This window comes from Lycorma delicatula, chromosome 1 (genome assembly GCF_047948215.1).
Source record: "Lycorma delicatula isolate Av1 chromosome 1, ASM4794821v1, whole genome shotgun sequence".
Lineage (NCBI taxonomy): Eukaryota > Metazoa > Arthropoda > Insecta > Hemiptera > Fulgoridae > Lycorma > Lycorma delicatula.
Genome location: NC_134455.1, coordinates 164897865 through 164922247, shown reverse-complemented (window position 1 = coordinate 164922247; position 24383 = coordinate 164897865). Strand labels below are relative to the sequence as shown.

Sequence of the window (24383 nt, the reverse complement as noted above, 5' to 3'; positions counted from 1 at the left end):
TTTCTCAAAACTTATAATACAAAAGGCTATGTTTATGGTTCATTTTAGTGATAATGTTGGAAAGTAAGGGATAAGGAAAGTGATTTTTAATAAAAACCAATTAATTAAAAAAATAAAGCAGTGTGTTGAAAAAACTGTTTAAATAGTGTTAACAAGTTGTTTTTTTTATGTTAATGAGAAAGACTTAAACTTCAATTGGAGCTTTATATCAGTGAATTGAAAACAAGAAAGAAGTTATTTATGTAATGGATGAACAGATGATTTCTTTATTTTGTCAGTTATATAAATACCATAATTTTAAAGATTAGAAATTTGACTAGGAGAAACTTACATTTGTCCAGATTTGTATTTTACATTTCCGGATTTGTTTTTACGTTTAGCTGATTTAAAAGCTCTACCTTAATGATTTTGGTAGTTAAAAAAAAATAATTACTGAAATAAGCTGAAGTAATTTTAAAAAAAAGAGAAAATTTAACATGATTTTTTAAATTCTGTGATATTAGGCCTGTATCAAAACCCTCATTAAAATGTATGTTCAGCTGTATGATAAAAAAATATTGTTTTTTGCAACTGAATGAATTGGTAGAGAATCCTTACTCATAAATAATAAAACAATACCTTTTGTTTATAAAATTAGAATAATTTAAAGTACTCCGGAAAAGACAATTCACTTTATTGGAAAAATAATTAGTAATATGTACATGTTGCTATAAATTGTTCATTAAAGTTTTCATTTTTACTTTACTCTCGTTAATTCTTTGTTATTGTTATTAAGTTTGTGTACATATTCACTTTACCAGACAAATAAATTAAAAGAAACCTTTTATCCAATATACGTATATAATATAAAATATTAATAAATGAATAATAATAAAAATGAAACAGTAAATTAAAAGAAACCTTTTATCCAATATACGTATATAATATAAAATACTAATAGATGAATAATAATAAAAATGAAACGGTAAAGTTTTAAAATGGACAGAATGTACAAATATTATAAATAGAAATATTTTCAAAATATGGGAAATTGGTGAAAGTAAAGAAAATGTTTATATAAATATAAGCTTATAAATGCTGTTTTTGTGTGGTATGGTTGCAAAAATAAAAATATTGGTGGTAACTTCTTTACTAGTAACTAACAGAATTCTCCACTAATCATTAATTCTTCTGGTTTTACAATTACTTTCAATGATAGATCCTGCACTTTAAAATTATGCAAATAAACAATGATTATTTCCACTAATTTCATAACTTAAATCTAATTATTTTTATTTGTTTCCTTTCAGGAGGTCTAATTGAGGTTCCTAGCCATTTAATAACATGGTATTTGATGGATCACTGGGGCCGTCGACCTGTTCTGTGCATTATGATGTTTTTTGGTGGATTATCATGTGTCTCTAGCCTGTTTATATCTGGAAGTATGTTTTAATCTCATTATTACAATCATTAAGTAAAAATGTGTATAGTTAAATAACTCATTCATGCGTTATTTTATCCATTACATTTTAAGAACAAACAAGTCATTGAATTTAAAAGTTACTTGTAAGTCAAAAAAATAATTAAAATTATATATTGCCTTTATACTTAGTTTTAAAATTAAATATGCATTTGTAGCACAATATTCATTTCACCATTATCATTCTTTTACTACTTTTACTTTTAGTCTAATCAGAATGAGGGCTCCATTAAGTCACAAAAAAAGTCACAAATTACCCCAATTTTGAATGCACAAAAGATGTTAGTACAAAATTAAAGAGAAAAAGTTTTAAATTTTGCCTTATGGTCTGAGGGGGTAAATATGAGATTTGTGAGTTACTTTGTACACATCAATGACCTGAAAATATTAGGACTGACAGCTGCAATTACTTCTGGGAGCCATAGTTTCAATGGTAAATATGATTGATGAGTATAGTGTACACATTTTGCTTCACAAAACTCCCAGAAGTAAAAGTCTAGAAGAGTAAGATCAGAAAGTCACAGGACTGTAGAGACAATTAATTCCATCCTTTCGATCCATCACTGGGAAATGTCTCATTGGGGAAATCGCAGACTCTGCATTTTGTTAATATGAAAATATTGTCCTACTGAAAGATAGCATAATCATCTTCTGTGTGGGAAAATATGCACATTTCAATTACTAAGTAACTTAAAGATGTACATTTGTACCACAAAGTGAATTAGTCTGATTACTCAGCCTTACCCATGAGCAAACCAATCTTTATATTCAATGAAGTGTTCTCAAGCAAATTCATGTTGGTTTTCTTTGTACCAAATCCAAGCATTATATCTGAGCATGTCAAGAAAAATAGCTTTGCCACTGTTAATTCTGTCTAAAAAATTTGTTATCAAACTCATTTAAAATAACAATAGCAAATTCAAATGGACCTTTCTTAGATTTTACATAGATATAATATACAACATAGATATAATACACATAGACATCACATAGATAAAATACATGCAATAACTGTATTTTCTGTCCTGTGAGATGAAGTATGTCATAGGAGACTTTAAACACCCTCATGAATAGATAGTTTTCTCAGTCCAAGTTCACGGTTGAACTTGATCTGTTTTCAACAGATCAAATCTGTTTATGGACAGATTTTGTGGTACAATAGAGGCAACTTTTTTATTTTTTCAGTTCTTTCATCAGTGATAGTGCTCTTCATTGAAAATATGATTGTGTTTTCTGAACCAAATTTGGGGATTCAAATCTCATTAGAAACAACATAAACTGAACATTTCTGTGTATGCCACAATCTCAACTCCTTGGAGATGTGTTGGCTATGTTGTGGCACATTTGAATGTGAAAATGTTCTACTCAGCACTTCATCAGAAATTACAAATTTTAGTATTTCTATTTCATTTGTTTAATTTTTTCTCTTTAATTTGAAAAAAAAAATTAATGTTTATCTTAGCTTATTTTATATTCTAATATTAAATAATTATAATCACATTTCTAATAACCCACCCATTTTTCCAGTCTAGGGCAAACATACATGTTTTAAATGGCACTCTATTTTCTTAGAAGAATTTTTTGTAGAAAATAATATTTTAAGACTTTTCATTCTTGACCGTTCTTTTTAAACCTTTTCTTTTTCATGTTTAGCCTCCGGAAATTACCGTTCAGGTATTGCTACAGAGGATGAATGAGGATGATATGTATGAGTGTAAATGAAGTGGAGTCTTGTTTTTAAACCTAAACCTTAACAATTAACAAATTATTCCATAAGCAGGAGAGGAGTAGTGCTGTTTTTAAAAAAGTTATATCTCATTATTTTATTTATATATTAATTATAAATAATAATTTGAAATTTATCTTCACAAATTATAGTAATAACAGTACATTATAATGTAATTGTATGTTTTTATAATTATTTATAACTGTAATTGTAATTTTGTTATTTTATTATTTTAATTCAAAAATGGTAATTTATAATCTTAAAAAAAGTCAAAATTACCCAATTAAATATTATGTTTGTGTTCAAGACCCTTGAACACAAGGGTCTATTGAACACAAGGGTTATTGAACGACCCGTTCAATAATTACAGAGACAAATGGCTGTAATGGAAAACTATTTAATAGATAAATGAAATTATTTGACATTTAAATTGGTACTCCTCACATAGAAAATATCAGCTGTTAGAAAAAAATTTCCATTATTAAAAAAAACTCTTTCGTTTATTTCAAAACTAGCTCTGCTTAAAACATATGAGCCATTGCTTAAAATATGAGCTGTGTTAAGATTTTATTTTCTGAAGGTGTAAAACCAACCAAAATTCATTAGCAGATGTTAAAACAATCCAGTATAGAGTATATTAAGAAATAAAATTTTTGTAAGTGGATTGAAAACTGTTTACATCAGGCAGAAAAAGTCACACCGATTTTCTTCATAGTGGAAGACCAGTGGAAGTTTCAATTTATGCTTTGAAAATTTGCATATATGATCTTATTTGTGTGACCAGACACGTAACAATTTGGGAAATTGCTAAAATCCAATGTGTTACGAGGTGGGTTCTGGGATTGTTGACTAAAAAACACAAAAATACTCATATTTAGAAGGAACTTATACGTCAGTTTTAAGGAAAGATAATACTTTTTTTACATCGCATAATAACTCATGATGAAAGGGAATGTGCTGGTTCTCTCTCAAAAAGTTAATTCTGCGTGATAACCTCCATCCACATACTGCTTAAAAGTCAGGGATAGCTATTCAAAGGTTCAGAAGTTCTAATCTCATACCATTAGAATTTATTTTTGGTTCCTCTCTTAAGAGATTTCATGTGGCACTACGTTTGGTAACATTAAGCAGAACATGAATACAGTACAAGAATGGCTCAGACACAAAGGTGGACAATTCATTATTATTGAATTAAGAAAGCTTGCAGAAGGAGAACTTTCCCATAGCTGGGGATTATGTTAAAAAGTAATGTTAAGTTTCATTGTTAATGGATAAATAATTTTTTTACAGTCTTTAATTGTTGATAGACTCTCATATTTTCATTATGTTATATAATGTGGTATTAGATTTCTTAATAAACTGGTTCTGGTTATTTTTATCTCTGAAACACATTCTTGTACATGTAATTTTTCTTCATGTAATTATAGTGAATGTTGAAATACCTTGGTTAAATACTAATTTAAAAATGCCAAGATTAAACGTTTTATGTTGCCCTTGTTCTCTATAAATATCTATTCCTTTAGGATAGAATATCAAAAGAACAGAGAGGGACCTCAGGGTTCTAAAGAACTCAGTTTTAGAAAAGTGATTTAAAATTTACCATAAAAATTTATTATGTTAATGATATAAAACAAACTGAATTGTTAACAGAAAAGAAGTTAAAGTAACACTTTTTCATAAGATACTTTAAATTAATATTCTTTACAGATAACACTTGGTTAACATTGTTGTTGGCCATGATTGGGAAATTTGGAAATGCTGCATCGTTTGGAGTATTTTATGTTTTTGTTGGAGAACTCTTACCGACTGTGATACGCAGCCAAGCAATGGGAATTGCAGGCTTCATTGCTGGTGTTGGGCTTTTAGGATTTCCTTACATCATTAGACTGGTAAGCTAAGAAATTGTATATTATGGTGGTTGTAGATTAATAACTTTCATAAACAGAGATAGAAATATTATGTATAGGCAATGCAGACAACTGACATAAGTGTAATTCAACTGAAAAAAAATAAAAAATGAACTATACAACTTAAATACCTCAGTAAAGGTTGTACCTTAGTAAAACTATAATATTACCTTAAGACAAATTTTTTTCCTCATCCTACTTATAAAAAATAATTTTTAGACTATTTGACAAAAGCTAAATTAATTTCAGTAAGTGTTTTCTGTTTGCCAAACAAGTAACAGTCTTATCTTTAACATTCTGTTTTAAATTCCTGGTGAACCGTGATTTTGCACCAAAGAGCAGTATACTGATTTATTAGCATAACAATACATTTAAAAACAAAAATAGATGTGTAATAAAAATAATAATACATTCCATAGTATTTACTATAAAATTGTGTTGCCTGCGTGCGAGCGCGCGCAAACACACACGCGCGCGCACACCCCCACACACATCTTAACATACAATTATTTTATATCAATATTTATAATATTAATATTTTTAATTTAATGTTAATTATTAAGTTTAATTAGTACATTCTTGTTTTTGGATTTCATTGATAAAAGGCAGTTACATTAAGTTATATTTGCATGAAACAACCTTAAATTTTACAATAAATACATTGCAGCAATGTAGAAGCCTGCTTGATTATGCAAGATAAATATGAATATGTTTTGATAAGAACAGTCTGCTAATAAGAATTTCCTTTATCCTTGTTCTTTAAAAGTAATTACCATCAGTTTCATATTAATGACTTGTTAATATAGTCCATCCCGTAACAAATTTTTTTAGGAGAAGAAAATGAAAAGGTGCTTGAAATCTTATGTTGGAAATATTTGTTTAAAAAGAACCTTGTACTATGCATAAATGAATTTAATCATGCCCATAGGCACAGAAAAAATCTAAATGACGATAAAAACCCTTTTCCATTTCAATATATATGAACATCTGTAGTAACAGATGTTCAAGTATGCACACTATTAATAAATCATAAAAGTAATCATGTGAGGGTATTACAATGTGCAGTTTCCATCTTTTAAAAATATAAGGAGAAATTTTTTGAATTTGAAACAATTTTTTCTGTATTTTGTGTTCATCATCGAAAGAAAAGATTTGTATTACAAATCAGTAATACATAAATTCAGAACTATGTTATCAATATCTTACACTTAATCTTTGCATAAACAGAATTTTGCATATATGTATTAGTACAAATTCATCAAAGGGGCTATCAAAACCTTAAGTGGAAAATTATTTCTGTCAGTTTTCATGCAAGAGTAGATTGTGTAATAAAGTTACTCAAATTCAAGAAGCTTATTTCATAATTTAAAAACTGTTCAAACCTTCAATAACATAAATTTCTTACTATTTGATAAGTAAAAACAGTTCTATTAAAAATGTAAAATTACCATAGTTAAACTCATGAAATTACTAAAATTAATTTTTTCTTTTCGCTAAAAAAAATTTATAAACTTATAAAAAAAATTATTTGTCGAAGCTAAAAATTTATTGTAATTTGTCTTAACTAGTAATTACAGTGCAGTATAGTGCTTTATTGAATGAGTATAAAGATGATGATGATGATGATGCATAATTTTATTTTAATATTACAGGGAGAATACAACAAAGTCTATCCACTTGTTGTAATGGGATTTTTGTCATTATCTGGTGGAATCATGTCATTATTTTTACCAGAAACTCTCAGAATTTCTTTGCCACAAACCTTAGAAGATGGAGAAGCAATGAAAGCTGATATACCTCTCCTCAGCAAAATAATGCAAAACAAGTATGTGCATTGTTAACATTTATTCTCTTCTTTATTGGTGATTCACGAGAACTAATTAAATTAGTAGTAATTATTAAATTAAGAATGCAAAAATACAATAGATTATTATTAAATTAAGCTAAAGTTCTTTTAATTAAAAGTATTTGGAGCACTTAAATAAAAATTTAACATTGATTGCAATAAAAATAAAAATAAAAATTTAAGTAATGGAACATATCAAGCATTCACACTCCCCTACCAACTTCAAAAATAGTATGAGAATAATAGAAATCATTAAGTCATAAATAAATTAATATTCTAGAAAAAATATTATTAATAAATATTAGAAAAAATATTCAAAATAAACAAACCAAACAAGATAAATAATGTGCTTTGATGCTAGTGAAAAATAAAACAGCATGCATATTTTATATATTTGTATAAAATAAATTATCACAGCACGTTTAATTGATAGTATGCAATTTACAAATCAACTAAATTTGACAAAAGCAATGAATTAAATCTTAGACAAAGAATAGATCTAATATTATTCAACTGGTTTCTTACTTTAGATGATTGATATTAACAGTGATACCATCTGTAACTCTTAACAAAGAAGCCACAGAATATCTCTTGCATAATTAATTTCCATATCTGATTTTAAAGCAGGTTGTTAACTAATTTTGAATAATTTTTTTTTATTCAAATTTTTTGTCTAGTTGATGCAAGAAATTAACATTTTTACTTCAGACATAAACTATAGAAAAAAATAAAAGAAGGAAAAATTAATGTATATTATCATATGACCAAATAAAAAATCAACCTTTTAAGAAAAAAACAGAAAATATCATCCACCAAAACTCCTTTAGATTCTTCATCATCACTCGATTAAATTCCATCAGTTCCTATTGATTTTGATGAAATTCCTCCTTCTGTTTTAAAAAGGTAACAGGTGTGACCATATTTTTCTTCTTACAAATTTAGTTTTCACAAACAGACTAATTCCCAGTTAAATTTAACCTCCATTATTTTTCCCCTTTACAGTATAAGAAGGAGTTTATTAGTTATAACATTAATGATGGTCTAGTTAATAGATTATTTTAAAAATTTATGCAAAATTATTTTTCAAATATAATATATAAACAACATATAGCATGGTTTTATTACAACATTTTATACTGAAATATCTATTTTTATGTATTTAAAAATGATTGAATATCATAGATTGTTATTTTTATAAAGATATAGCATATATTTTTATTTTTTCCAACCTCAATAAAGCATTCACTTTAGTTCTGTAAATATCATGAAGAACTTTGTTAATGATGCTACTTTACCTCACATCAGAAGGTAACAGATTAGAAAATAATGTATTAGCAGTATAAAAAATTATTCAGTGGTTGAATCCAACTATATTTGGATACAAATTATGTTTCTCAGGGAGATATACCACTAATAACTTGTTATATACCACTAACATGGGTAATATACAAGTAAATACCTATATTCCCTATACTGCAAAATCTTTGCTCATCTATCAGGTGAAAAATTATTAAACAAAAATCAATCGATTTAATTTTTATAGAGGTCAAACCATACTGTTTTACTTTGAATCAGTGTAATAAAGTGGTCAGCTTGTTTTTATCTTTGCTTGTTTTTTATGTCTACACATATTTCTCTCAGAAATACAGTATTATTTCTTGGCTCCTTCAAAACCATTTTTAGGATGAAAAAATGGACTGATATTTAGTGAATTCAACTTTTGAAGTTAACTTTTCTGAGTTTGTATTATAAACCTGTTACTACCTTTGTGAAAGTAGTTGTTTATTCCTTAAAAAGTAACAGTGTCCAACTTCCATCAACCAAACATGAAAATTATCTTCATATTACATCATAGTACATTATTCTCTGATAGACTTACTGTAGTTTTGTTGTAACTTACCTAATCATTGAAAATATGACAAATTCATTAAAAGTTAAATTAAAAAGAATTCTTTTTTGCAAAAAAAATTCTTATTGTTGTTTTTGCATACTTATTGAAATATTTTTCAGTTACTGTTGACTCCATTAAAATCATCTTATTCTGAATTTATATTTTATTTATTATATTCACATATTTACATTGTTATTATTTGATGTAATTATCTTTTTGAATTAATATGGAATTAAACCATCCCTTTTTTATTTCTTAATTTTCTAATTTGTGATCCTTCTCTGATTAAGAATTTCCTATGATTTTCCTTGACCCTTCCAGGTAAAGTGCTGGGGGACTATTTATTACATTTTTGAAGCAAGTACACATTGGTCCATTCGTGACATGATCTATATAATGTATTATTTTGGGTAAATCTGAATAATATTTATTAGTATAGATTTAAAATATTTTATACATGTAATTTTTATTAAAAAAAAAAACCAATAAAAGTAATGCAAAATTCATTCTAATGATATAACTTCACCTTGAACTTGTTAAAATAGATTTTTCTGTAAATAAAAATCTCCAGTAAATGAGTTAACATTTACAGTATTTGTCACTTATTTTAGATGGTAACAATTGAAAAAAACACTTCCAAAAATTTGTATATATACACACACAAAGCACTTGCAAAGTTACTGTGGCTTGAAATTATGGAAGTGTAATGATGAAACATTGTTAATTATTTATTTGTACTTTTATTTCATTATTTTATAAAAACAGATATTTCAATAACTGGAAAAGTTTATTAAAGGTGTTGAAAGTGACTTCCTCTGACATCAGAACAACACTGCACAAGTTTTAATTTTTTTTCAAACACTTTAACCAACTGATTTATTGGAATGTCTTGTGTGTGTTATTGCGGTCTCTAGTTCGTTAATTGTGTGAAGCCTGTTTTGATACACTGCTTGTTTTACTGTCTCCCATAGAAAATGGTCTGGGAGAGTTGGATTGGATGATTGTTGCAGGTCAAATTCCCCTCAAAATGATTTGTTCACCAAAGACATTTCATAAAAAAGTCATTGACCTGTTAGATGTATGTACTGTAGCGCCATCTTGTTTGGAACCAACTGTGGTCGATTTCCACTTCTGTTAATTGATTAATGAAGTTTGTTAAAACAGTACAATAACTTTCATCATTAACTATATTTTCAAAAAAGATTGGATCCACAATGCGTGTTCTACTCACATTGACCCAGACTCCAGTTTTCGCTTTGTGTAATTTCGCTTTCGTATAATTCATGGGTGTTAGTTGTTCACCACACTCATGAATTTTATGAATTAATATATCCTTCCAGATGAAACCATGCTTCATCTGTGGAAAAACATAATGTCAAGAATATCTACGGAATTTTGGCCAATAAAACATTTAAAGCATTGACAATAATTTCTTTTGGCATGATCTGTAGGTTTCAGTTCTTGAACATACATTACTATGTAGAGGAAGGTTTCAGTTCTTTTCTTACAGCTTTATGTGCGATAGCAAGTCAGATATCTTCTGCTGTGCTAACTTATGCATTGACTTGGATGGACTTTTGGCCTTAGCATCCAAAATATAAAGCAACTTCTGTTCATTTAGTTTAGGTGGTTTTCCACTTCGATCAACATCTTCAACAGAACCTCTTACCTGAAATTTTTTGATAAGAATTCAAACTGCATTGCATTGATGAATAGCGGCATTGAATACAGCAGTATTGGTAAATCAGATAACTTATGCTTCACTAATTTTGTATACTTCACCTTCACAAAAGACATGCTCAGAGAGAAAAATGCCTTTCTCTACTGAAAGAATCATTATGTCTTTTGCAACTATAATTCCCATAAATGAAACAGCACAAAATGAAATGAAGCATGTTCAATCACAACTCAAAAACTGACATCTTGATTTATTACTGAGCAACGCACAACAAATCCACAAGGCAACCGACCTAATGCTGAAAGAACAGAATACACTACATTCTAAAGCACACTGCACACTGACTTTCCGAACGTTCTGTATAATAAAATACATAACCAGTTGGTCCACACAAACAATTATTGAACTTTACTGCATTTTTATAGGCCATAAAAATCTTATACTCTATTTCAAATTATTTTGCATAATCTGAACAATTATGACAATAAAAATTTAATTTTATATAATTTTATTTTGCATTATTAATCTATGGTTTCTTTTCTTTTTTATTAAGAAACAGAAAGAAATCAGAATCAAGAAATACTAAAGAAATGGAGCTCTGTAATGGAACTGAATTGGAAGAACTTTGCCCTTCTGCAGGACGTCAAGTGAATTCTGATATAACTTCAAATTCTTGAACACACTCCTGAATGTTTATAAACATTTAAATACCGGATAATAAAAATATTTTCACTTAACTGTGATATTTAAAGAAATATTTAATTATTTAATGAAGCATATGTTTTCAATGTTTAGCACATACATAAATAAGTAAAGCCCCATGTGCTTAGTGTTTAATTTACTAGATTTGAAATATTTATATCTGAATTTTTTTCTGTTCTCAGTATTTCTTAAAAATAAGTTTAAAAAAATCAATGTTGTTAATATCTTTAAAAATTTTAATTATATTTTCAATTATGAATGTTTAGTAGTTCATGTTAATAATGAATCGAATGTGTGTAGAGTGGCTTTATCTGAAGTACTGAGTCCTCCTGTTATCTGTGGAACTGAATCCTCCTTTTATAAAGGTTAAACATATATTTCAGTAATTACTTAGATTAAGTTATAAGCATTTACTAATCTGGTGGGTTAAGTATTTGTCATTTTTTATAATACTGCCTCAATATAGTGCTCATCTATGATTTTTCTTTGACTAATACAGTTCTAATTCACATTAGATGCAACTATTATTACATGATCTCAGATATTGCTTTTTTTCTATTATAATTTTCATTGATGCAAACCAATCAAGATAACTGGATGAAATTTTTCTATTGTAACATTTCATATGATACGGTATTTTCAGCATATGCTTCGGTTGTATTTTGACAGTTGAATCTCTTTTTATAGAGTTTGGGTATATGAGCGAGTGGTCAAGTTCAGCAAGCATGGAAAATATCTTCTAAGATTTGTTAATAGAATCGAACAAATACAGTAGCGTGCAAATTAATCTGAATACAGATATTATTTAATACAAAGTAACTTTAGTTAGAAAAAAATCATACCTATACAATTTGTGAATAACTAGTAATTAACATGTCCTACTTTATTCTTAATCATTTCATTCACACGATTTGGCATTAATTCAACAAATGTATTGCACATTTTTTTTAATTTCATCATGGAATCATACCAATATTTAATGAGGTCAATTTTTCTGATACAATTCATTTTTTAATTGTTTTTTTACTATGTCTCAAAGATTTTGAATTGGGTTTTAGTTTGGGGAGTTGCCTGGCCATGGGAGCACTTTTTCATTCTTCAAAAATTTTTTTACTCTTTGGCAGTATGGCATGATGCCAAACTTGTGAAATACTCAGTTGCATTGTGGGAATTTGTTTTGAAGTTGTCACAGCCCTTTCCTTTAGAATATTGTTATATCTATCAATTTTCAACATACCATCTACTGGAAGTAATGACCAAGAGCCTTCAAATATGAAACAATCACAAAAATCTTTTTTCTGTGGATGTTTAACTGATCATTGGGTATGAGCCAGTGATGTATTTTCGTCTGGTGCTTTTTTAACATGTGGGAAACACATGTTTATAATGAAAAAGGAACCCTTTGCCCCTGAACATGAAAAGGTGACTCTTTGGAAAACAACATTTTTTCAGTCTTCCTTGGTCCAGTTGGCATGTGTTTTGGCCCACAAAAGACACTTTTTTGCACATTGCTGGTGTTAAAAGCTGTATTTTAACTACACAAGCTTTCTGTTCAGCTGCAAAAATTTTATTTAAATAGTTTTCACTGTCCCTAGTCCAACATCAGACTGAGAAACTATTTGTTGTCATACTGGTATGGTCAGAAAGAAAAACAATTTTCGAATGCTTCTTGAATTTATGTCCATTGTAATATATTAAAGACACAAAAACAAAAATGTGATTTTGTAATAAAAAATGAAAAAACTTTCACAAAACACTAACATGAAAATTGCTAAATAAGCAAAGAACAATAACCTCACATTGCACAACCAACTTAAAGAATGACTGTGGTCAAGCAGTGTAGCCACAACATAGAATAAACAAAAAAATTTCCTGTGTTCGCATTAATTTGCAGACTACTGTAGTGAAGGCTGAACTGAGGAATTGATCTAGATTTCAATCTATCAACCTTTCACACAGAATATTCACCTAAAACAAAAATAAAAAATAATATAAAATATGTGTAGCGAGTGCTAGTCTTCAAAAGGAATAAGAAGAGTAAAAGAATACAATCTAATACCACTTAATTTAAATTTAATTTAAAAAAAAAATAATAAGATGCATGAACAGTGGTGATATTTCACTCTGGTATTGAATTGTTGAGCATTAGCAGTGATCTACTGTGTTGACAGATTTTTATTAAAAAAAAAAAAGTTGTAACGGGATGTTATTAGATATAGGTGGTTGGAGGGGAAAAAGTTTCCAAATCTTGAGGTACTGTTAAGCTATAAATATGAATGTGCTTTTACTTTTGAACTATTTTGATGTAATGAGTTTTTATCCTTTATGATGTTTAAATTAGTTTTTTCTTTATTGTAATTAAATATCTTTGATTGTGTGTAGTCATTAAAGTAATATTATAATACTATTCAAGTTGGTATTTATTTGGATAATGTTTTTAAATATAGAAGTTTGTAAGAAGTGTAAACTTAGAAAGTTTACACAATTAATATTACTATTACATCCTATTAGTACAACCTCTTAAAAAAAAAATTTAAGTTATTAACATTATCTACAAAGCATTCTTAAGGTAGTTTCACTAACTAAATATTTTCACAAACTAGTCATACTTACATAAAAAGGACCTTCTGTATTTTTTATACAGGAAATGTAGAATTTTTAAGAAGAAATTGTCCATCTATATTGTTAATTAAATGATTATTTATTTTCAATATTGTTGAATAAAGTGCAAGATTTAGTAGTAATAAAAGTTTAAAATAATGATGTAATTTCTAATCCTGCTCCACCACATCCAGTAAGTTGATTAAATTTTCTCAGTATTTAGGCATTTCATATGCAGGTAATATTTAATAAAGTATAATAAGTTATAATTGAAGAAAGTAATTATTTATAAGTAATGATATTACAGTTATTGAAAACTAATAATCCAGATGAAAATGATGGTAAGTTTCTGATTTTAAAAGAGGTAATGTACAGAAATTTCAAAATCAGATATAAAAGTAACAAAAGAAGAATTTAATGACTTTAGAAAAATTGAGAACTGAAACTGTCTGTAGTAGTCATTATTTGATAATAGTGATTAGTTGATATTAATGATATTAGATTGCATTAATATTACATTGTTGCTACACTTAAAAATTCCAGAATTTTTATCACTAGTCATTGTCAAAAAATAAAATTTTGGGCCATAAAACTTAAAATCAGGTTTAAGAAAACCAGTCTATGTTTAGGAATAGCGATGGAATTGGTGGTGATCCAGTTTTAGATTATTATCAAATCAGAAATATAACTAATTTAAAGAATTACACATTCACAGAATTCATAAGCAAGGCGGGTAAGTAAATAATGTATCATTATGAATAAGTGTACACCAAAATAATCACCCAACAATTCCAAAAGAATGATACTGTAGAAAATAACCTCAGATTAAAGAGACTTGTTACCATACTAAATAAAATGTGAGAGTTATTGCACCATTAATGCAATTGGGTCATAGATTGAATGTTCTTATTAGGATTGTTTAAGGTCAATAGAATGTGTGCCCTATAAAAGGTGTATTTGATGAAGGATCAGTTCATAGGCATTGAAAGAGCTCTGGTATAAAGAGAAACCAATCTGGTGCTCAAATTAATTCTAGAAGACTTAATCCCAGATTTAGGTGGGATTTTTAGATCTCAACAAAGCATTTGATAATGTACAATGGGATGAAATATTTAAAATTTTGAGAAAGTTCTGAGTTAAATATACAGAGATGAGTTAATTTTTTAAACTTAATCAGCTTTTAAACTTTATCAAAGAGGAAGCAGTACAGGAATTGAAGGAAAAATGTAAATGTGAATTAACAATCCAAGGAGTGAAAATAAGTCCTGAGATTTTCTGATGTTATTTTCACAGAAACCAAAAATGAGTAAGAAAATATATGACTGATATATTGCTGCAAGAAAATTTTATTCTGTAATAAAAATTAAGGTAATTCGTAATAAGCTGTATTGTAGGTTTTCCAAATTTTTGCAAAACTGCTAATATCCATTGCTTTAAAAGTGTTTTTGCTAAGTACATAATTGTATGATTTTCGAATTCAATGCGCTTTTTCTTCTCGTGTGTCGACATCCCTGTTAACTGTCATTTAGAAAGATAAGAAAAACAAAGCTGGTCTTCTCAAAAACTGAACACAAAATTACACTCATATTGTTTTATTAGATTATATGAAATGAATTGAGTATCGGAATGTCTCATTTAAAAATGTTTTTCACTTAAAAAAATCATTATAAACGGAAATTCTGAAATAAAAATTTTACAGGCTACTGATTATTATATGTTTTATGATTGCTTGAAAACAAAATCAAAACTTTATCCAGAAACGGTTTCTACAATCGAGCGTATAGCATAATTCCTAGCTTATTGAGATAATGAACGGTTTTTGTTGTAAATTTTCCGTGAGCGAATTTAACTGACTAAAATACATTAATCAAGAGGGGCCATTATTTTTTTTTTGGGATCACAATGAAGAGTCGTTATTAGTCGCAAAAAATTTAACAATACAAACACTAAGTAAAAGATTAAAAAAAAGCAGTAAATTTAATGATAATATAAGACAAATGAAAATAACAATCAAAACGCGCATTATTTCTCACACAATAGAGCATATGACTATGTCTATGCCGAAGTAAAGTACAGGTGTGGTGTGCTATGTCATCTTATGGTGTTATAAGCCATTATTTTTTTGAGGATGACAACGGTCTTGCGATTACAGTGACATCGGCTCGTTACGTAGCCATGCTTGAAACCTTTGTTGTGGAACAACAAAAGAGATTTCCGCCAATTCTTAACACAGCCTGGTTACAACAAGACGGAGCAACGTCACATACTGCACGAATATCGATGGCAGCTGTACGCCGATTGTTTGAACAACGTGTCATTTCACGAAATGGTGACATTAGATGGCCTCCCAGATCGCCTGATCTCTCAGCTTGCGATTACTTTTTGTGGGGTCACCTTAAAAGCAAAGTGTTCCACAGTAGACCTGCTACAACGGAAGAACTGAAGGCAAAGATCCGAGAAGCAATTGCGGAAATTTCAGTTGATATGTTACGTCAAACCATGAACAATTTAACGAAGAGACTTCGTGAGTGTTTACGTAGAAGAGGAGGTCACCTGGAAGATGTCATCTTTAAAAAATAAACTAAAATGTATGTATCCTAAAATGGCAACATTTGTACAATTACATGAAATAAAATTCATTTTCTAAAAAAATTGTTCATTAACGTTATTTAATTTTTTTAAATTCCCGTTTCTTTGAATCATTCTGTGTTTGCTGAAGGATATTCCTATGCCTTAGTGAAGTAAAATCACAATTAAATAACAATAGTAAAAATCTAAATTAAAATAATAATTACTATCTGACAAATTTCATAAGCAAATAAAATACATTACAATAATTATTAAATATCTGAATAAAGAGTGGGGCCGTAAGAAAAAGCAAGATATTAGATAACACTGTCATATTGTTTGCTGCAATATTTCTGACGTTAGCCCGTATTAAATTTACAACAGCAATGCCGCTAACAGTCAGAGCAGAAAGTTTGTGGTGTACCGTTAGGTGGCAGTCGCAGTGAACACAAATAGGTGCATCGTTCTAAGATGAGACGTCCACGAGTGAATTCAGGGTGTTGTATTAGTAAACGGCAAATTATAACTTTATCTCGTCGGTTATTCCTGCATGAAGTACTCCACGGTGACACAGTTTCTTAACTGGGCGAACTTTATTGTTGATAGTAGAATTCCATTCACTTTACCACTCATTACGAACCACTACCTTCAGAAAACAGACAAGGTTGTCCGAAACAATGCGATTACTGAAAACAGGCGGTTGAAAACAAGCCTCTTTTGCTGCCCTATCAGCACATTCATTACCTGAAATTCCAATATGATTATCAGCACATCAGAAGTTCACACCTGAGTTAAGCTGTCATCACAGAAATAATTTCAAGAAACAAGTAAGTGTCGAAATGTTAGGCTAATTGTATTTAAGGCCGGCCTCCGTGGCGCAAGTGGTAGCGTCTCGGCCTTTCATCCGGAGGAGGTCCCGGGTTCGAGTCCTGGTCAGGCATGACATTTTCACATACGCTACAAATCATTCATCTCATCATGTGAAGCAATACCTAACTGTGGTCCCGGAGGTTAAACAAAAAAAAAGTATATTAAAGGCCTTAATTGTATGCAGCTCCACGAGAAAACACTGAAGGTGCTAGGAAGGCCAAACATGTATGTTCTATTGCCAACTACTAAAGCACAACCACCAGAATTATCTTGTTTAGAGCCGTCTGTATAAATTCTCGCATCATAATTCATGTTATTTACAATATAATAAAATTCTTGTTATAAGATAACCGGACTCGTGTATGTTTTATGATATTGACAAAGACTAAAGCAACAATTTACGAGAGAGGGTCGCCAAGGGGGATAGTAATATTGAGGAACAGTTCTGAAAGTAATTGCATATTTAGAGATAAGGAAAGGCGCTGAGCTGTAATGCCTATTGGGGCAGAAGATCTCGGGTGTGTCTCATATGGATTAAGATAAGGGTCAGAGAACGCTGCATCAAAGGTTGATAGTTTCGCTGCGCATTAATGCGCGTTACCAAGGAGGAGATAATTTGGTTTCATCTATACCAAAGACCACCACTGTTTGCTACTGTTATACCACTGTTTACTAGAAGTCTTACCACGGCGTTTGAACGAAAAGCACCCGTAACAAGACACACAAATGAACGATGGACTACACTGATCAATCTCAGAGCGGTGGCTCGTGTAGATAATTAAGTGACGCAGCCGTAATCCAAGCAGTAACGGAACAGAGCTCGGTAGAAGGGCAAACATTCATACTAGATTAGCTCCTCGACTGTTAGAACTCTCAGCATGTTTTAGACATTATAGCTTCCTTAAATATGTTACCGCGTCAGTCTATCAAGTATCAGGTTTGTAAACATGTTAAGTTGATGGATTGCGCTACCATTTCTGTCACGCTGTTCGAAGGAATTTTTGTATTCGATTCAATACACTTTTCCAATCACCCCTGCGTGGCCGACTCTCAAGCTAACCACTTTAATCGACTGAGATGATAACTGCTTCCAAAGACGTCATTGGCCACGCGCCAGATAAGACATGGAAGAAGGGATGCTAAACACAAGGACACATCGATGTACAACAATGTATCTGATGAAGATGAGTTTTTTTAAGAAAAAAACAACACTTTTTTTTAAGAAAAACGCATTTGAAATATCATCATCCGGGCATATCGTTTTTGTAAATAAATAAATAAATAAATGTTAGACAGTTGAAAATTAATTCAAAAACTAAAACCCAACAACATAAAACTACATCTTAAAAGGAAAAAGCCGTAACGTATGCTAAAAGCGAAATATAAACACAAAGATAAATCACATTATTAATCTCAATTAAAATAATAAAATTATTATCTTCTTTAAATAGCTGAGACAAACTACAGTAAACTCAAATATTTGAATATAAACGGACGGCCCTAAGAAATCGTGAAACATAAGGTAACGTCATTTTATTATCTTCCAGCATATTTCATATTTAGTTTGCTTGGAATTTCTCCCGCTACCATCCCATTCGGTCGTCCTAAAGCATAAGTCCGAATATCTGTGCCACAACCGGCTACTGAGCCTCGAAACAATTTAGCAACCAGTGTCCTAAATAGCTCCTAGAGCTTCCTAATAGCGTGAGCGGACTAAGCGCGATGCCATACTCCACCAGCTTACGTGTCCCAACCACTCATTTGTCATATATTACTGAAATGGGTAGGCGCACCCCGCCAACTATTAAAATATAAATGACATCAATAAATAAATTTATGTCGACAAGACAGCAATTCGCTGTCACGCCTAAGTTGCTGAATGCCAGCAAGTACCTGTTCACTATTTTAAAGCACTTGGAGCTTTAATTGGCTGGTGGCCAGCCATAATTGTCGGGTAACTTCCCACAGCAGCGCAGTAGGAGTCTTTCCCTTAAATAAACTACTGATGGCGATTGAACAAAGCAACGGCATCAAGGAACGCCCACACGGTTCGACAATGCGGCTCTCACCACACTGACTCGCCGCTTATGAGCGGCCAATTTTCTCCCCTTGACCACTAAGTTCCAGAATAGCCTGAGTTCTGAACCCCCCCCCCCCACCCAAGAGCTAGGCAGTGGAACATCATGTATTCGTTCGACTGGACCTTCCCACAGACGCACAGGTCATCAGCTGCCAGGCGGAACCAAAACAAATATTGGTTCAAATCGCGTGGTTGGAGAGCATTTGGGCTCCCGCTGCCCTTAAAAACCAACTAGAGGCGAACCATCCCCCCAAGCCCTGTATAAACTTATACAAGGACCTACCCTTAGTCGTGGCGTGCCATTCTTGCTGCTATGCTTCCATTGCGAGGCTGTAAAGCCTTCTGCGCAACTGCGGTCATGGCAGATGGTGGCAAAGCCATCTGCGGGAGATGGCAACTGTTCGAAATTTAGAACTGGTGCATTGCGATCACTATTCCGCTCGGGTTCAGGCTCAGCTCGAAACCGCATCCCAAATACATCGGCTTCCCTACTTCTTCGCAATTTTCACATGGCTGCCCGAACTTTCACATTTAAATCAATTGGGAGAGCCTTTCTCAATACGGTGGTAGCCTCGTAGGAGGTAGTTTTTTTTTAAATATCAGTGCATACAATTTATGCATACAATTTCAGCGGAAGCCGACATTCCTAGAGAACGTATATCTGGTTGGTGGTCTCGGAATCTGACAGCAATGAAGCAGTCTGTGAATCAACTAAGAATGGCTGCGCAACGAGAGGGTGATCCCGATCGGCGTGCGGCCCTAACTGCAGATTACCGCAGAAGGAAGGCTAGGTACTTTCATAGCATTAAATCCTCCAAGCCCAGTTCCTGGCGTTCCTTCGTTCAGGAGCAAGGAAATAGAGACCCTGGGGGCATTGTGTATAGAGTCCTTGGACATAAGCGCAGGAAAGATGTTCTCTTGTCAGCTTTGTCAATCCTCTAGAGTGTGGTAATTGACAAGGACCGTGTCCTTAATATTTTCCAAATGATTTGTTCCCGGATGACACTATGATGGGTAAGGTTTCATACCACCGGCGTGTCAGGCGGGAAGTTGCGATTTTTGAGACCGACATACAATCTTCTGAGATCACGGAGGCGGAAGTGCGCCAGGTGATCTGTGGCATGGCACGGCACAAGGCCCCCGGATATGTTTGTATCACAGTGGAGCTCCTCGTTTGAGCGCTTCCAGTGATCGTTAGTTTTTTAACTAGAATATATAATAGGTTGCTCTTCGCCGGCCAGTTTCCGACGTGTTGGAAGCGTGGAAACTTGTTGTTGTTTTTTAAAGGTGGCGACATAAATCATTCTGTTAGTTCTTCTTACCGTCCACTAACGCCCTTGCCCGTGATTGTCAAGGTTTTTGAGAAGGTCCTATATTTGCGTATTAATGTTAGATTGGCCCATTGATCATTTGCTAATACAAACCAGTATTGTCTGCCCTTCAAAGAAATACATATCATTCGAAGATGTTATGTTCTAGTAAGAACTAGATGTTCTTACTGAAATTTTATGAACCCTTGCAGCTGTAAATTTATCCATATTCTGCGCTATTTTGTGAGCATTACAACATGGAATTGTAAGTGGATCTTTTTTACAGCGTTACTTTACGTGAATAATATTTCGAGTCGCAAAATAAATTAAGCTTGAGTCATAAAATAAATAAAACCCATAGTTTCCTCGAGTGAATTTTTATAAAAAAAAAACAGCATTTACATAATTTTCGATGTTAATTAATCAAATTATCGATGTTAATTGACAATTTCAATGAAACACTATTTTCGCAAGTACCAAGTGACGAAGTATTTTTGTATTATTCGTGTCCACAAATTTTATATATGTATATAAAAAACCAACGTTACTTCAGGAAACAATTGGTAAGATCGGTATAAAAGAAATCGTAAGTGTGCACGCCATCTTAAATTTTCACATCTCAAAGACTTAGCCTTTGATTAAGATGACTTAGTCGCGGTAAGAGTCGTGTTATCTTTGCCGATTACTTATAAGCTTGACAGATCTCTACAAATTAACTTTCAAAAATAAGAAGGTGATGTTTATTTTATTAATTAATCAAATTTCTATTACAAAAAATGACTTAATCATTGAAAATTAATCTTTAAAGAACAAATACATGTTCCTTTGCCTACTTTAACAACTCGTAATTAGGTTCATGTAAAAAATGGAAAGATTCTAAAAATACAATAGTAATTTTTTAAATAACTAATTATGTCAAATTATTTGCTTTGCTCAGCTTTTGAACCAATAAATGGGCGATTATAAACCTGAGCTTTCCTGCTTTTAAGTTAGAACTTATCACAGTCATATTTTTATCTGGATAAAAATAACTTCGTTTATTTGCTTTATTGTTAACATTGTATTGGCTGTTCTAACGTGTTTATTATTTTTTTTAATATATCTATTGGAAATAAATTTTTCAAATTGCAAAATTTCTAAAACTGTAGAACGCAAACATTCATTTATTCTCTATATTTTTAACTTAATATTCTCATAAAAATGAAACAAAATCAGTAAATTTTTAATTTACAGGTCTTAAAATTACAGTCTCCATCTGTGGTACAGCATGAAAAGCAGAGTTTTTTTGTTCAATTGTTAATTTATTTCTAAAATAAAAAATTAAAGAATAATTTTATCAATTATTCACTACAAAGTAAAGCACTATAAAATTCAGTAAAATATGATTGTGATTGGATGGATTGTATTTTAATTCAAATTCTGACTCAGGTAAATATACGTTTAATGCAAGTATTAAACTAATTACTATCACTGTTTTAGAATGTCCTAGTTGAAACTGTCAACCCTACTAATTTTTAATATCCTTTTTTAATACGCAAAAAAACTTCTTTTCTTTTCTGGTTTCTTCACTGCCCATGATTTACTGCACAAGAGTTCTATATTTCATAAAGATATTTATGAAAAAGTATTTTTAATTTCTAAACCTATTTATAATACAAGATTCTTTCTTGATTGCATGATCTCTTTGCTTTTGCGAATTTGTTTTTAATAACATCATTTCACTGGCCATCCATAACAATTTTATAATATAAATAAGAAAAATATTTCTCTTCTGAAATTTTTTGATTTCACCTTTATTTTTAACTTACCGATTAAACAACTGAAAAAATGTCTTTCTTTCATCTTTATTGATTCAGTCATTATCTTTGTTTAACTTATTTTCCACTTGAATTTCTGTTTCAGCTATGGTTCATTTTGCTAGTAAGAGTGTTTTATTTTTGCATTATGAATGGGCAGTTATCATTTCAAGTAAGCTTGCCATGAAATATTTTTATTCTATGGAATGACTACATTGTTTTTGTAGGTGAATTTCATGTCAAAACAAAGCCTGCGATAATTTCGCAATATCAGTTGACATAACCGTATATCATTAAAACAAGATTAAAACTTCTTTTTAAATTATATTATATATTAGAATTATTTTTTACATCAATGTATAATTTAATTGTAAGTGGGAAAGGTATTACAAAAAACTTAAACCTTTGATTCTTTTAATAATTAAAATATTTGTTATTTACAAATAAAATTTTGAAAAAAATAATTAAAATATAGAAACAAAATCATAAAAACTGAATTATCTATCATATATATTTATTACAGAAATTCGAGTTAATAACAATATACCTGAATAGATATTTTAACTTTTACAATTTTTCTGATTTGTCTTAAATAAAAACGTATCTGAAATGTTCTTATTTTGTTGTATATATTTTTCCAATTTAAGAATTGTGTCTTCAGAAGGTATTTGATCACGGGTCAGAATCCAAACAAACTCTAAATAACAGAAAATTTTATTATTATTAGCCTCAACATCAATTCTAGTTTTCTAGTGACAGGCAATGACAATTTTGTTGCTGGTTTGGTTAATGGTTTTCTGTAAAGAACTTAAGCCTGTGCAAAAATGCAAGAAGAAATTTAGTACCATTATTATATTAAAAAAAAAAACAGTATTACTATGCTATGAGACTTCTAACCTCCTATTAGATAAAAAATTTAATAAAAACATTTAACCTTACATTTGTGTTTGATTGGAAAAGTGCAACCAAACTGATATTAATTCCAACGATTTAATTAATTTTTGTGAAAGATTTAGAAGTAGTTAAACGATTTTATAATTAATTTATGATTTAAATACGTAAACCTTATATTCATAATAAATTGTAAACATTATTCAATAAATGTATAATTATTGTATTAGACTAAAGATATTGGTTTATCTTAATTCTGTAACAGCCTTAATTTAGTTCATCTTATTCTGCAATACAGCATACACTTTCAATAAAAAACAACAGAAACACATTATGAGGTTCAAGGTATTCTATTATTCAATGTTGGAAAATTATAACAGAATATTAACTGAGAGTCATACTGTATTTGACTGCCTAGAACTAAAATTATGTTCCCTTCTATAGGACGACATGATCAAATAGTAAAAAACCTGTTTATTTCATTTTGTATGTCATAATTTGTTCTTTAACTTCTAAATTTAAAGAATTAAAATTTATTATACTGATATGAATTATAAAAAAAATATTTTATGTTAAGGTTAAAGTCTAAATTTCTTTTCTTTTTACTTCATTTCAAAATTAAACAAGGGGCATATGTAGCTCAAAACACAAGGGGGGACTTTCTGAATTTAGCTTCTTTCATGTTGGAAGGGTAGTTCATGAGGGGTAGTGGTCCTATGCAATAATACACATTAACAAAATGAATGATAAAATATTTATTGAAAAGGAACTAATTTTGTAACAACAGTTTGCAAATTGTCTAAATACAACTTCAACTAATTGCTCCTTGTAATTGAAAACCCATTGTCAGTAAATGCTTAACATAACAAACACATATAACCTGTTTTCACCAATGGTGCTTCTTAGCCATTTTTTAATTTGACGAAGGGAGCGAAATGAATTCTTGATAGTACTTTTGTGCAGGGCTGTAAAATCAATATCAGCAGACCCTTTCTAAATGTCAGGAAAAATAATTTTTTTTTTTAAAACCTTAATTATGTCTGAAGCTTCTTTACCTC

The 24383-nt window shown here is 30.3% G+C and overlaps 2 protein-coding genes across 8 annotated transcripts in view; one reads left to right on the top strand and one right to left on the bottom strand.

Annotated features, from left to right (window-relative positions):
* The window catches only part of LOC142325208 (organic cation transporter 1-like), a 132257-nt gene extending 118952 nt beyond the window's left edge, over positions 1-13305 (top strand). For all 4 annotated transcript variants that reach the window (XM_075366675.1, XM_075366665.1, XM_075366684.1 and 1 more), the window contains 4 exons: positions 1290-1421; positions 4893-5074; positions 6745-6917; positions 11061-13305. In XM_075366675.1, the coding sequence (XP_075222790.1) occupies positions 1290-1421; positions 4893-5074; positions 6745-6917; positions 11061-11184 (611 nt within the window). In that variant the 3' untranslated portion in view covers positions 11185-13305. The remainder of the gene's footprint in view (positions 1-1289; positions 1422-4892; positions 5075-6744; positions 6918-11060) is intronic.
* Positions 12873-24383, bottom strand: part of LOC142325223 (apolipoprotein D-like) — a 47702-nt gene continuing 36191 nt past the window's right edge. For 3 of the 4 annotated variants that reach the window (XM_075366723.1, XM_075366697.1, XM_075366715.1), the window contains one exon: positions 22832-23131. In XM_075366723.1, the coding sequence (XP_075222838.1) occupies positions 22995-23131 (137 nt within the window). In that variant the 3' untranslated portion in view covers positions 22832-22994. Of the gene's footprint in view, positions 13178-22831; positions 23132-24383 lie in introns of those variants that run through there. The other variant, XM_075366707.1, reaches the window with a different exon arrangement.